Source organism: Peromyscus maniculatus, chromosome 8 (assembly GCF_049852395.1).
Source record: "Peromyscus maniculatus bairdii isolate BWxNUB_F1_BW_parent chromosome 8, HU_Pman_BW_mat_3.1, whole genome shotgun sequence".
NCBI lineage: Eukaryota > Metazoa > Chordata > Mammalia > Rodentia > Cricetidae > Peromyscus > Peromyscus maniculatus.
This window is the reverse complement of record NC_134859.1, coordinates 45,714,137-45,729,544: the sequence shown is the minus strand read 5'-3', so window position 1 is coordinate 45,729,544 and position 15,408 is coordinate 45,714,137. Positions and strand designations below refer to the sequence as shown.

Here is a 15,408-nt window from a genome sequence, read left to right as displayed (position 1 = left end):
ACCCCTTTTCCATCAAAAACTAGCCCATGTGTGCATGAAATGCTAGCAACCTGGATGCCCCAAACTGGCTAAGTCACCCCGTCATCTAAAACTAGACTTAAATGGTTGAACCCCAGCTCATACAGTGGAAAGGGGGGCTCCCTTTCCCTACTAGCTTCTCATGGCTGGGGTGGGAGCTGGAGCCTGTGTGTGGAGCTGGCAAGGCCTTCCAGCTGGTCAGGATCCACCTCTCATATATGAGAATGAAGAACAGGCTGTCAAGTGGGCAGGTGGAGAGGAGAATGCATACGGGATCATCGTGGCCTTCCGGTTTCTAGTGACATGAAACTTAGAAGTCACTGTTTAACCCTAAGTGGAAAAACAAAATCAAAACTCCAGCAACTTTTTTTTTTTTAGATTTATTTATTTTATTTTATGTGTGAGCATTTTGCCTACAAGTGTGCTTTTCACACATACCTGGTGCCAGTGGAGATCAAAAGAGGGCATCAGATCCCTGGAGCTGGAGTTACAGATGGTCCTCTGCAAGATCAGCGGGTGCTCTTAATGCCAGACCCTGCTCCCAACCAATGCACTGGCTCACCAAGCTGGATCTGGGCGCAATCTTTAATCTGTCATGAGTGTCCTATCATTTGTTCATGGCTCCTACGTCATGTAACACTTCAATCTGTAACAAGCATGTGGCACCTCGTGTGTGTGTGTGTGTGTGTGTGTGTGTGTGTGTGTGTCCGTCCCCTGGGAGGTGCCACATGTGGAAGGCGTTTGTCCTGTGCGGATGGAAATGGAAATTCTCTCCACTTAAGTCCAACATCCAGAAGTCCCATATAGCACAGCACACCCTCATAAAGTTGCCTAAGTGCACCGTAGATGCTTGGAACACAGTTTGTTCCAGAATAAAGACTTTACTGTGGCATTGTGAGCACAGATGCTGTGGATGCCTGGGTGTTAGGAGCTTGGTCCCAGGTCCCTATGGTCCCTGGCTTCATCCTGTGGAGAATGCTGGGAAGTCTGGGAGGTGGAGCCTAGCCAGGGTGCCTTTGAAGGGAGTTGTGAGACCCCCATCTCTTTTCTATTGCTCACGGCCCGTGGGTGACGGTTTGTGAAGCCGCATGCTCCACCCTGAGGTACCACTTCACCTCAGAACCCAGTGCTAACTAACCAGGCACGAGAACCTTTAAATCCACGAGTCTCAAGTGTTTTTAAGACAATGTTTTATTTATTTATCATGCGTTTTTAATCTTTGTGTGTGCGTGTATGTATGATGTATGTGTGAGTATGTGTTCACATCTGTGAACGCAGGTGCATGTGTTGACATACCTAGTGTGTGGAGTTCAGAGGAAGACTTGGGTGTTAGTCCTCATCTTCCAGCTTGTCTGTGACAGGGTTCCTTGCCTGTGGCTGTGTACACCATGGGAGACGGCTTATGAGCTTTTGGGGATCCTTCAGCCTCCACCTCCTTCTCTCTGCAGGAACGCTGGGATACAGGGGCCCTGCCACAGCCCACTTTGTGCTTTACCCAGGCTCTGGGAACCCACTTTACACATGTCCTCACCCTTGTGCAGAAAGCGCTTTCCCCACGGAGCCTTCTCCGCAGCCCCTGGGCCTCTCTTCAGGGACAGGAAGTAGATGGATACAGCAGGAAGTTTCAGACACATCAGAGTTTGGGGGGACTCTGGCAAGTCGGCTACTAGGCTGGTGATGGTCTCTGAGTCAGTGGAGGTGGACCTGAAGGAGCAGGTGAAGGTGGACAGGGTGGCACACACCTGGAAAAAAATCTCATCACACTCCAGAGGCTGAAGAAGCATGATGAGTTCTAGGCCAGCCTGGATACACGGGGGAGGGGTTGGGTACACTATTTATAGCCAAAAGGCAGAACCAGGAAGAAGGGGAAGGAAAACCCACTCTCATGTGAAATCTAGTGGAATATCTAAATTCTTACAATGAAGGGAATATCATATACCCATGAAGAAGAAGCAAAAGCAACCTGGGTCAGAGAGTCGGAAGGAGGAGGCGCATAAGGCAGGTTCCAGATGGCTGTGGCTTACTTCCGTTGGGGACTGTGACTGACAGCAGAATGCTACCAAGTTGGTAAAGTGCACATGGCATATGGCACATTGTTGGTAAAGTGCACACGGCACAGTGTTGGTAAAGTGCACATGGCATATGGCACAGTGTTGGTAAAGTGCACACGGCACATGGCACAGTGTTGGTAAAGTGCACACGGCACAGTGTTGGTAAAGTGCACATGGCATATGGCACAGTGTTGGTAAAGTGCACACGGCACATGGCACAGTGTTGGTAAAGTGCACACGGCACAGTGTTGGTAAAGTGCACACGGCGCATGCCGCAGTGTGGACGCAACTACAATCCAAGCGCTTTGGACCGTGAGATAAAAGAAAGAAACAGACAAACAGTGTAATGGATTCTGAGGCGACTTCAGGGCCCAGCAGCAGAGACAGCCGGATGGGGCTCTGAGAAGAGGAATCAGGGCCCTCGGGGCACAAGTGTGCCTGGTTCTACTCCAGTTTTCTGTGGATGGGGGAGGTTTCACAACACAAGCCTGCAACCAGGTTCTGGGGAGGGGTGGGAGCCGGGTGTGTGGTCACCAATACCCACGCTAGTGTGAACTCATTTCCCCAGGTGAGAAATTCCAGCACCTCAAAGTCAGAGCTAGAGCTCCCAGGCGGTACCTGGGGTGTCTGTGTGAGGACAGGGCACTGGGGCTCTGTGACCGTCTGGTCCAGATTCTAGCCTGTTGTTCTCACAGTTCTAGGGTCACAACCCAGAGAAACTGGAATTGCTCCTACACACTGTTGAGATTCTGTGCCAAAAGCCTGCTCAACTTTTATAATTTGGACATATATGATATTCCCTATGAACATTTTGCCATTTTTCTTTTTTTCACACCATGAACAGACAGATGTGATAACCTTGGTCATCTTTTTTGTCTTATTTTTCTTCCAAACCCATTTAGTATTTCCTTCTTTAGTAATTCATTCTCTGAATCTGTGCCCTCTCTGTCCCCAGAGGTCTTGGTATGGAGCACAGGGTGGCGGAGAATTCATACCCCTCCTGCCTCACCAGTGCTGGGACCACGAGCCGCCGAGGCTAGTTCCAGGGTCTGTAACTGTAGCCGCCCTGCAAAGGGCAGCCCAGCACCTGACAAGGCAGCTGCCCGGGAGGCTGTTTGGCTGCCACCTGGGGGTGTTTCTGGAAGCAATTCGGCTTGACTGGTCCTGTGTTTCCCACCTTGTCTGTGCAGATTCTGTCTCTGTTTTACTTTGTAGATCTGTTTCTCAGACACATGTGGTTCTGGGTTTAGTCCTTGAGTTTTTTGTTTGTTTCTCTGGCTGGCCTGGAATTTGATATATAGAACAGGCTGCTTTCAGACTCAGAGCTGCTTATCTGCTTCTGCTTCCCCAGTGTTGGGACTGGAGGCATGCCCCACCATGCCCAGCTATTACCGGAGTTCGTAGGATAAACGCCAACAAGCTGGGTTCAGCCACCTGCCCCAACTATGACAATTTAAGAAATTCACAATCGTGAAAGCAGGTATTGCCTGAGGTTCAGGTTTAAATGGAGCATGAGATGTATGGGAAGGTCATGAAGTGGTCCTGTCCAGTGCTCCTGTGGTCTCAAGTCCATCTTGGGGTCCATCACTGTACCCGTCTATCTCTGTCTCTCTTCCCGTCTGTCTGTGGCTGGTCTGATAAAGTCAGCACAGTGTGCAACCTCTTCCGGAGAGGCAAGTTCCTCCTCTGGCTGGAACCCAGCTTCAGGCTTTCCTTTCCCTCAGCGTGAGATTCCTGGGGAAATCTTATTTCTTTGAGGTCCATTGTCTCAGTGGTCTGAGAGCTGGAGAGGGGCGCCGCTGTCTCCTTTTAGAATATCTCTCCTCCCATGGAGTTTGGGTTGCGTACATTGACGTATTTCCCTGTTCATGAGTGTGCAGTGGGCTGTTCCAGGATCGCTGGTGAGCAGGGCATCAGGTACAAGGGGTTCAGCTAGTGTAGCTCAGGGTCCTGATACCTCGGGGTGCCTCAGTTTGGTTTTTATTTTTTCTATGCCAGCATCAGGTCATGTCACTCTGAATGAAAATGTTTTTTCTCTCCCCAAAGTTGAATGCTGTACTTTGGTACCCGTAAGTCAAGGTGGGTATCCGAGTCTGAAAAGCTTGCTCTCTTTCTGTGTGCATCGAGCAAAAACCTTCCCCTCTGTCTGAGATTAGAGATTTGTCTGTCTGAGTGGCCTGTTTCTGTCTCTCTGATTCTGTGTGTGCGAGTCTCCTGACTTCTTCTTCTGATGTCAGCCTCATCCCTGGGCTCAGAGCGTGGTGGGTATGGGCACACAACTAGGCATGGCATAAAGCCAAGGGTGGAGTAAGAGCCCTTCCTGTCCAAGATTCTTTCTTAGAAACAAGGAAACCTGTTCCAGAAATATTTTTTACTGGTTAAATATTTGTGGTTAAAATTGGGCTATGCCTATAAATTCCCACCAAGGCCTTCTTGATGAAGAAAATTAAATTATTGTGACTACCTAAAACAAATGATTTAGTGTGAAAAGAATATTGGGGAATTAACTGTAGCACCCACCATATTTCCTGGAATACGAGGGGAATTAGAGGAGCACTTAAGACTTGCCATCTGATACGTGAAACCATAGTGACCATGGCGGTATGCAAAGATTCAGGAAGTATATGCCATATAACCTATTGAGAAAGTCAACGAAGTTAATGAAAATAAAGAACCAGGAAGCTGAAGACAGAATGGGAACATGATGAGTGTGAAATGCAGAATAATGCTTACCAAAGGTATCCTAATCCCCAGCATGCGTGGCTGCGTCATCCTACATGATGACAAGCATGATGTAACTAAGTTAACATCCTGAGATGTGGCAATCACTCTGGATTGTTACATGGGCTCAGTAGAACTGCAAGGGCCCTTAAGATGAGGGCAAAAGGGTCAATGTCAGAAAAAAGAACTTGAGATGGCGGAACTGAGGTGGGAGTGTATACTCTATGATGGACTGCTACAACAAAATACTTGATGTCGGAGAATGTATAAAGAAAAAAAGATGCATTTAACTCAAAGTTCAGGAGATTCAAGAACACAGCTCCAGCATCTCACCAGCTCTGGTGAGAGCTTTGGCTACACTGTAACATAGCAAATGTCACGTGGCAAGACGGCAGGTCAGAGGGATTGGGGGCAGGCTCCCTCCCTCTATGCAGAACTTGCTCCAGTGGGAACTAACAGGCTCCTGGGGAATTATATGACTCTCTTCTGAGAGTTACACTCCAGTGACTTAATTAGCACTGGGCTCACCTTTTTTTTTTTTTTTTTTTTTTTTAAATTTATCTATTTTACATCCCGACCACAGTGTCCCCTCCCTCCTTGGGCCCACTTCTTAAAGGTTCTGTCTTTTGAAGACTACAACATGGAGGCCCAAGCTTCCAGTGCACAAGCTTGGGGGACATACTGAAGCCACATTAGCCCATAACTTCAGGAGACAGAAAACTTTCTATTCTTTTTTACCAATTTCCTTCTTAATTTTTATTTTAATTATTTAATTATTTTTGGCTTTTTGTAACAGTATCACTTTTTAGCCCACGCTGGCCAGGAATTCACAGCAGCCCTTCTGCCTCAGTTTCCCATGTATTGGATTGCAGGCATGAACCACCATGCCCAGCTTATTTTTTAAGAGGTAGGAACTTCACTGCCTATGCTGGGTCTGAGCTTCTAGGCCACTGAGTCTCCTGCCACAGGCTTCTGAGTACCAGGATCACAGGCACACAGTCCCATATCTGGGTGGCATCGGTTCTTTTAATCCCAAATGAGATGAAAAATTGGCAACAGTGTAACATCCAGAACATTCCATGGATGACACAGGTGTTAAGCACTGCCCTCCACCCCTCTGCAAGTTAAAACTTACAAAATATTCCAAGGAAATCTGAGTTCTGTGCTGGTTTTATGTTGAGAGACCTTGAATTTTCTAGTTTTTTCTTTCTAACGGTGTGTCACCTCCGGGATACGGACACATGACAATTAAGGCCTCTGTGAATTCGCGTTTCCTTAGTTCTTACTAATGTCCTTTTCCTGTCCCAAGAAAGGCTTGTGACACTACTGTCGGTCACTGAAATAAAATACACCCTAAAAAAAAAAAACCAAAATTATTAAAAGATCCAGAACACAAGGCTGTGGGGTGGATTTCACGTTCAGTCGTAGCACACGGGTCTACAAGGATCACCAGCTGTCACCGGAAGCCAGCAATGGTGTGCACCAGAGTTTCTCCTGAGTCCCCAAGGAGAAACTGGCTCTGCCATCTCCCCGGCTTCAGGCTTTTGGCCTGAAGTGTAAAAGAATAAAATGCTGTTGTCTGAAGCCTCCAAACCTGTGGCGTGTTGTTTCAGAAGCCCCAGGTCACCGAGGCGGGCGCATGCTGCCCCGCCCTCCTGATGTTACCCTCCGTCTTCTGACGGAAGTCGTGCTTGTCAGAGTTCTCTGCTGTGAAGCTGGCCATCCCTCCTTTCTGTGCTGTAGAATGAGGCCCAGATCACACTTAAGAAGTGAGGCCAAGAGGTTTAATTTCTTGCTATTGTGTCCAGTACTTCTTTGAAGAATGTTTTCATGTAGAAACCAACACAAAAGGCTTGCACATAGAACTTCATTAAACCTCTTTTAATTCTATTTTTTTTTTCTGGTGCTGGGGATGAAACTAATGGACTTGCGCATGCTAAGCAAGCACTGTCCATGGAGCTATCATTCCAGATCCCTGTATTAAATCCATCAGCTTTCCCCCACTTGATTTCTTTTGGATAGTCTTGAATTACAATTGCAAGCAATGGTTTTACCTCTTCCTTCCCAATATTTACATATCACATTTATGCTTCCTATCGTGTTACACCCATGAGGGTTTCCTGAAGACCCCAGAAGAACAGTATCAGCTGTCTCCCTCGGAGCCAGCTGGGGTGGTCATGTTTAAAGTTCCAACCTTTGCTATGAGAAAGAGTTGCTAAAACAGCTGGGCAGCCTGAAGGTGGCGCTTGCCCAGCTGCCTATCACCAAAATAACAGGCAGGAAGGCATCCAAGCCCTCTGGGATCAGTGCTGTCTGGAGATTCACGGTCCATATTCTCATCATCATTAACCAAACTCAGAAAGTTCCACAAATACCTGAATCTGTGCCCAAGAAGACTCATGTCACACACCAAGGCTCAGCAAGCAGGAGGATACCCCCAAAGACCAAGAAACAGCTGCAGAAGTTCATTGTCAAGGACTGTGCAGCAGGACATTGATATAATGAGGCTAGGGTGGGGATAAACTACAGGAAGAGGGAGGGGCATCTTCGTGCCCAGCCTGGACTTCCAGCTTGGAGACCCCCAATTCCTCTGAGAAGCTGCTTCTCTGCTCCACACATGCAGTCCTGGTTGAGGAACCCCAGTCGTAGACAGGGTCCAACCCTTTGGTACCGAGCTTGGGGTATAGTCGGGGTATACCCAATTTCCTGGACCAGGTAATTGTAAAAGCAGGCAAGACATCTAAGGAGAGCCAACTCCCTCCTCTCTCTCATTTTGTGTTAATGGAGTCAGAAGAGAAGGGAGAAAGGTCTTAGCAGCTGACCTATAGAGTGGGAGGATGAGATTGGAGATTGCTTTTACCTGCATAAGGACCAAGGGGAGAATCACAGATGGTGTGAAGGGGCTGGGGGGCGGGGGGCATTAATGGTCTTGTTTGTTTGTGTGGTGGTCTGAATAAGAATGCCTCCCACCATAGGCTCATCAGGAAGTGGCACTACTTGAGAAGGATTGGAGGAAGTGTGTCACTTGGGGGTGGGCTTTGAGGTTTCAAAAGCCCACATCAGGCCCAGTGTCTTTCCCTCCTCCTCTCTCTTCCTGCTGTTTGTGGATCTGGATATAGAATTCTCAGCTATTTTTCCAGGACCATGTCTGCTTGCATGCCACCATGTTTCCCACCATGACGGTAATGGACTAAACCTTTGAAACTGTAAGGGAAACTTACAGTTAACTGTTTTCCTTTATAAGAGTTGCTGTGGTCATGGTGTCTCTTCACAGCAACAGAACACTGACTAAGATGCTTTGTTTGTTCTTTTCATGGTGCTGGAACCCAGGACCTCACACATATGAGGCAAGTATTCCACTTCCAGCCACACTGATCTTATTTTAAAACCTTGGATTCTCTATGGCTGTAGCTCAGTGGTAGGGCTTTCGCTCAGCATGTGTGAGGATGGGGGTGGGTTGGATATCCCCAATACTAAAAATCAAACCTCAAATCTTGACTACAAAATTGCTGGTTACCTGCGTGTATGGTTCAGTTATTCAGTGTCTCTCACGGAGTTTTATGTTGAAGCCTTGGTCTCCACCTGGTGGCCTCCCTTTGGAAGGTGCTGGAAACTAGGCTGGCTGCAGAAAGTGAGTGACACAGGCATGTCTTTGAAGGGTATTTTGTCTCTTTGCTTCCTGGCTGTCATGAGGTAAGAAATGTGGTTCCTCGGCATCGTTCCTATACAGTGCCTGGACGGGGATGGAGCCTTCTGAGGCCGTGAGCCAAAGTCAATCACTGCTCCCTAAGGTTGTTTTTGGGATATGTTGTCACAGCAGCATGAGACTAACAGTGAGCTAATTATTTGTTATTCAGGCTCACTTGCCACAGAAGGGACTTTAGCACCTCACAGGAATCTTTGACTAAGGCAAACGGGAGTGGGTGGGGAGGGAGATGCATCTTGAGTTTACAGATGAGGAGAATGAGGTTACAGCACATCTGTATCCCCCCCCCCCCATTTGCTGGTGTCCTTTGAACCTGCAAATTCCTACCACAGTGTCACAGTGTCTCCTGACTCTTCTGGCTGTTCAGTGGCTTGCTTTTCTCTCCTGGCAGATGCTATATTCTCTAATGGAACAACTGTCAAGAGGGAAAAACAGTTGTCAAGTCCAAACCCACAACAAAGTGTGTGTTAAGCTGACCACAAGCTGCACAGCAGAGACCTCGGACACCCACAACTGCCAGATCCGACCCTGGGCTGGCCACAGTGGAATCATGATCGGACCCCTGACTGGCCATAGTGAATCACATCTCAGGACTCTTAAGTCTTTCCAAGCCACACATTTCTGAACCTGCCCCTGGGCAGCGATGGGGACTGGAAGGTCCCTCCCTGTCCCTGTGCGCTTTCCATTCGCTTCCAGCACTTCTGCAAACTTCTCTGTCCTGAGTTTGTGCGCTGGCCTTTGGAGACGCGCACGCACGGACCTCGGGGTTGCAGGGGCAAGGGGTGCGTCCAAGGTCACAGAGACTGCAACTCACCCTGCCAGCGCTGGGCGGGCTTGGGGAGGCGGGGGAGGGCGGAGACTGGAATCGGCCAGGCCCTTGGGTCCCCGTGCCGCGTGCGTCCGAGCCCCCAGCAGCACGAAGGCCACATGGAGCTCCCGGAGGAGTCTGCTCCCGGGCCGGGAGGCGCGGACGCGGTGTCCGAGCGCCGTGGCCTGCGCCGCCTGCTGCTGTCCGGCTTCCAAGAGGAACTGCGGGCGCTGATGGTCCTGGCGGGTCCTGCGGTGAGTCAGGTGACCTCGCCTCTGAGCCGGTCTCCAGGGATTGGGGGCCCAGTTAGCTAAGTTGCGGCGTCTGACTAGGTGGGGTTGGGGACCGGGAGAGCCGGCTGCGGGCCACAGCTGCGCCAATGTGGAGAGCCTGGCGCGCCTCCGCGTGCGCCCTGAAGCCAGAGGTTTCTCAAAGTAGGAACACTCCGACTTAGTTTCTTTGCAAACAAGCGGTGTAGCCTGGAAGGTCGGGGCGTCTATAGAATCAACCTGGGACAGAGGCATGGAGCAGGAAGGTGAACTGTCACCTTGGAATTAGGTTTTCGAAACTATTTGGAATCTAGAGCCAATGTCTGCCGCAGAGGCATCCTGTGCCAGCTCCTCTTCCACCAGGCACTGTGCTCAAAACCTGAGTTCTTAATGCGGTTCTCTTTGGGGTGGAGTGCTCGCATCAGCCGGGTTGGTTTTACTCATTAGGCTAGGCCTCCTTTACCGCTCTCTTGGAAGCAATGTGGGTTTTAAAGACCACAGAACCACAACACATGTACTCTTATTTCTATTCTCTGCCAGTTTGGGAGTTTTCGGTCCTCAGGGGTGAGAAAGCCACTTCTCTGGCCAAAAGAACCTGCAAGTGTGTGTCCGAGTGAATATACTATCGGCCAAGAGGTCGGCATTCAAGCAGCTTGGAGCTCCTGAGCCCCGGCATGTGCGACCTCTTGGAATGGCAATCTGGCTCTTGGATATGGGGGCACACACAGTAGGGGGCGGAGCCACAAGAAAGCCCAGGGCAAACCCATCAGCTGCAGGTCCACCAGAGGTGTAGGAGTTCACAGCCCCCTGCGGACAAGAGCTGCTGGTGTTCAGTCGCCAGACCTGGAGCCCAGTTCCCTGCTTGGATCTTCCCAGGTGTGTTAGGAAACAGCCCGTAAACATAGAGTAGCTCTGCTCTCTCTCCAGAAATTGGAGAGCAGTTAGCTTTGCATCAACTTAGTCTCACTGAGCTGCTGTCAGTAGCCATGGCCTGGAACCTCAGTACTTTTGGGGAGACTGGGGCAGAAGGTTCAGTCACCCACAACTTCAAGGCCATCCTGGGCTACAGCATGAGCTCCTGCTTCAGAGACCCAAAAAAGAAAAATAGCAGCAGCGTTCTGAGCTCCTGCCCTCTTCTAGTCTCCTGATCCCCAGCACTGATTGATGGAGGGCACTGGCTCCTTTTCCTGCATGGGAACATGGATGTATATGTGCATGCCGTTGGTTTCTTACCAACACAAAGCATATTCATGGCGGGGGGGGGGGGGGGCCCCGCGGGACGGGGGGGAGGCAGATAAAGAAAGAAGAAAAGAGAGAGAGAGAGAGAGAGAGAGAGAGAGAGAGAGAGAGAGAGAGAGAGAGAGAGAGACTTAGACCAACAGAAGGAGGAAAAGGGAAACCTCAGATTATAGGAGCAGCCAGGTGACCCGGTAACTGCCTTGCAAGAGAGCCATCAAGATTTCTGTCCCAATCAGCTTGTGATTGTGTGTGGAGCCCCTCTTGGTTCCTCCACCTCCATGCCCAGCTGCTGGGCATTCCCTGTTTCCCGAGGGCTGTGCTTATTGGCTACTGCCCTCTCCTCCCAGGCTCCACCGTAAATAGGTAGGGTGGCCGAGCTAACCTCTGAGCACCGCCCTCTTGCTTTCTCTTTACATTAATTTATTTATTCATTTATTGTGTGTGGGGGTGTGTGGGGGTGGGAGGATGCCACAGCACACTGGTGGAGCTCAGAGGACACCTTGCCGGAGTTGGTTCTATCCTTCCACCATGCAGGCCTCAGGCATTGAACTCAGGTGGTTCGGCTTGGGAGCCAGCGGCTTTATTGGCTGAGTCATCTCACAGGCTGGCAGGATTTTCACTTTCTCATTCACTGAATTTCCTCTAGAGATCCAAAAATGTTCACCGTGGAGCAACTGCAGTTCTTTTTTATTTATTTTATTTTATTTATTTTTTATTTTTTGGTTTTTCGAGACAGGGTTTCTCTGTGTAGCTTTGCGCCTTTCCTGGAACTCACTTGGTAGCCCAGGCTGGCCTCAAGCTCACAGAGATCCTCCTGGCTCTGCCTCCCGAGTGCTGGGATTAAAGGCGTGCGCCACCACCGCCCAGCTAACTGCAGTTCTTTACACATGTGTATCAAACACAACAGTGAGCACCGCGCTCAAACCCTGAACTCAGTTCTGTGGTCTAGCCCCTGCTCAGCCATGATGCCTTACCTTATTTTTACCTTTCTACCCAGCTCACCTCCATTCAGAGGCCTGGCCTCAGCCTCCTTTCTGCAGGTTCACTGCCCTTCTCCTCTGCCTGAAAAGCTCTTTGTGCAGCTTTGAGCTCAACTTAATGCCTCCTGGAATCTTCTCCAACTTCCTCATCTCAGCCCATCTTCTGGGCACTGACCTGGGCTTTCCATTTCAACAGAGGGAACATTAGGGCCATGCAAACATCACTGTTGTCACACACTGGTCCAGAGGAAGCCCTGCACCAGGGTCATGGAGACATCACTGTTGTCACACACTGGTCCAGAGGAATCCCTACACTAGGATATGGAGACATCACTGTTATCACACACTGGTCCAGAGGAAGCCCTGCACCAGGGTCATGGAGACATCACCGTTATCACACACTGGTCCAGAGGAAGCCCTGCACTAGGATATGGAGACATCACTTTATCATACACTGGTTCAGAGGAAGCCCTGCACTAGGGTCATGAAGGAGATATCACTGTTATCACACACTGGTCCAGAGGAAGCCCTACACTAGGATATGGAGACATCACTTTATCATACACTGGTTCAGAGGAAGCCCTGCACTAGGGTCATGAAGGAGACATCACTGTTATCACACACTGGTCCAGAGGAAGCCCTGCACTAGGATATGGAGACATCACTGTTATCACACACTGGTCCAGAGGAACCCCTGCACCAGGGTCATGGAGACATCACTGTTATCACACACTGGTCCAGAGGAAGCCCTGCACCAGGGTCATGGAGACATCACTGTTATCACACACTGGTCCAGAGGAAGCCCTGCACTAGGGTCATGAAGGAGACATCACTGTTGCCACACACTGGTATGGCTGGTTGTTATTTCAGTTCTGGTTCTGCCATGTGTCTCTGGAGACATCATTACTTGAGAGGACAAAGCTGCTGGTTCCATAAGATGATTGCTCCTGCATTTAGGGAGGGGGCAGTCCGGTTTCCTTTAGGGGGTAACTACTGTCACATGAGAAGTAACGCCCTCATGAGTGATCTGTCTGTGAGGCTCTGTTGTTCTTGGGATCCAAGATGACTGAAGAGTTAGAACATGACTGGAGAATTTCAGATGCCTTGGGGGCTAGAGCAGGGTATTATGGAAGCTGACACCAGATGCCTTAGTTGGTCTTATCTTTGTGCCTTCATTCTTCAAGGGGACAAGATGGGTTAGGTATTACTAGTTCTTAGCCGGAACTCTGTGAGTGATTAACATGCCTATGGGTAGAGTAGGCAGGAATCTAGTCCAAGTAAAGGGCACAGACACAGGTGAAGGCTGAGCTGCCACCCTGCTTTTAGTTACTTAAGGTCCCCTGTGGGGAGGTCGGTGCTTCCCAGTTCTCTGTGCAGAAGTGCTCAGCCGTGTTATTGCACCATATCCACATCTTTTCTGTCTGCGCTACGGCTTCCAAAGTTGGGCGGCTGAGAGAGCTCAGACTGGAGACCACAGGGCTGGGATCCCAAATGCACTGCATACTTTAAAGATACTAGTATGCTCTGAGTTGAGTCAGGTGACTCCGGGCTGAGCTTCCTCCCGTGTACAAGGAGGAATGTCCCAGATGAAGGCTGTGTTGACCTATTGCTGCTAAGAGTGGACTTTCAGGCCATTGTGGGGAGGGATGAACGAGGCCCTTCTAGAGATCCTGTACAGTCCGCTGAGCAGGCTGGTACTTGCTCTCCCTCCAAGCACCAGGCCCCAGGCACATACTCTGCTTTTCTTTCTCCTATATTAAGTTGCAAGGCAGGAAGGGTCTTGCTACCAGGTTTCTGTATTGTGGCCTGCTGAACACACACACACACACACAAAACAAAAACAAAAACAAAAACAAAAACAAAAAACGAGCAATATCCCTGGACAAGAAGGAAGGAAAGAAGTACACACTTCCCACGGAGCTGCACCCTGCTCTGGTAACTTCTGTGATTTGTTTGGTTCTGTCTAAGCTATGCCCACATCAGTTCACACAACAGCCATTGAGCTGTATGGGAGAACCAAGCCTTGTCCAGAAGCAACATGCCTTCCGGCAGTATAGCTCCAAACGGTCTCGAGTATTCTCTAAGTATGATCATTGACCATATGCATCTTTGCATGGCACAGAGGTAGAGAAAATAAAGAAATGAAGATTCCTCAGCCCCGCAAACCTCCTAAATCAATATGTTGAGATGGGCCAGGGAACATTTTGAATACCTGCAGGTGACTTACGTCTGCAGCCAAATGCTCACTCAAAACCAAGAGCTGAGAAATCAATACATTTCTGCTCCAGAGCCCTGATCTTGCAGGTACTGGCTATGTTCATCACCAACCCAGGTAGTGAGCAAAGTTATCGGCATACTCCCAGTGAAGCTGCAGCAGGCCTCATGAGGAGGCTGGATTAACTGGTCATCCTTTGAAAGTGCATCCCACATGAATTATCTGAACTTAGCTCGAATTCCTGGGCTTTTGTGTCAGAGACACAGCATTGTGGAGGATTCATAGTAGTCATTGGAATGTGAGGCAGAAAGGCTTAGTAGTTGCGGATGTATTTGCCCTCATAACTGAGCCATCATAGAAATAGAGAATTAGAGGTGCTCAATAAAACAGACGCTTTCCATGTGAAGTCCCAGGATCCTCTGCTGTCTGGCGGGGTAATCTCACTTCTGCCTTAGCCCTTGGGTTACTTACTTTCTGTTCTGATGAAATGCCAAGACCAAGGCAGTCAGAGAAGAAAGGCTTTACTGTGACGTATGGTTCCGGAGGGCTAGAGTCCATAGTAGTTAGTCTGAAGTCCCAAAGTCTTCCACAATCCTCTGGGAAACATGGTCAGGTTCTTTACAACAACAGCCCACTCCTTGGTACCAACTTCTGTATTAGTTACCTTTCTGCTACTGTGATAAACACCATGGCCATAAACAAAAAACAAACTTGTGGAGGAAAAGGTTTATTTCTACTTGTACTTCCACATCACAGCCCATCGGTGATGGACGTCAGGGCAGGAGCTCAAACAGGAACCTGGAGGTAGAGACAAAAGCAGAGGCCACACAGGGATGCTGCTTACTGGCTTGCTCTCATGGATTGCTCAACCTGCTTTCTTACAGCATCCAGGACCATTAGCCCAGGGGTGGCACTGCCCGTAGTGAGCTGGGCCCTCCCCCATCAATCATCAATCGAGAAAATGCCCCACGGGCCGATCTGGTGGGGGCATTTTCTCAATAGTCATTTGCTCTTCCCAAATGAGGCTATCTTGTGTCAAGTCAACCTAAAACTAGCCGGCGCACACACATTGTATGCTATATTGAAATTGCGTGTTCGTTCACGTCAATAGTGTCTGTGTTTCTTTCCCTGGGGAACTGGATAGGCAGCACTAGGCTCTCGCTTGCACTGTGGTGGTGGGTGCTCATCTTGACCCCTGCTCTCCTCTCTTCCCAGTTCTTGGCCCAGCTGATGATGTTCCTGATCAGCTTTGTAAGCTCGGTGTTCTGTGGCCACCTGGGCAAGCTGGAGCTGGACGCTGTCACCCTGGCAATCGCGGTACGTTATTAGACTTTCCTCAAAAGCTTACAGAGCTGTCTGCCATGCGCCTCCTGCTGCTGTGACAAATGACCAGAGCCCAGT

At 49.4% G+C, this 15,408-nt stretch overlaps 1 protein-coding gene across 2 annotated transcripts in view; it reads left to right on the top strand.

Annotated features, from left to right (window-relative positions):
• Window positions 1-9,375: 9,375 nt before the first annotated feature.
• The window catches only part of Slc47a1 (solute carrier family 47 member 1), a 39,114-nt gene continuing 33,081 nt past the window's right edge, over window positions 9,376-15,408 (top strand). Inside the window, exons 1-2 of one of the 2 annotated variants that reach the window (XM_076542513.1) lie at window positions 9,376-9,558; window positions 15,223-15,324. In XM_076542513.1, the coding sequence (XP_076398628.1) occupies window positions 9,424-9,558; window positions 15,223-15,324 (237 nt within the window). In that variant the 5' untranslated portion in view covers window positions 9,376-9,423. The remainder of the gene's footprint in view (window positions 9,559-15,222; window positions 15,325-15,408) is intronic. The other variant, XM_006973579.4, reaches the window with a different exon arrangement.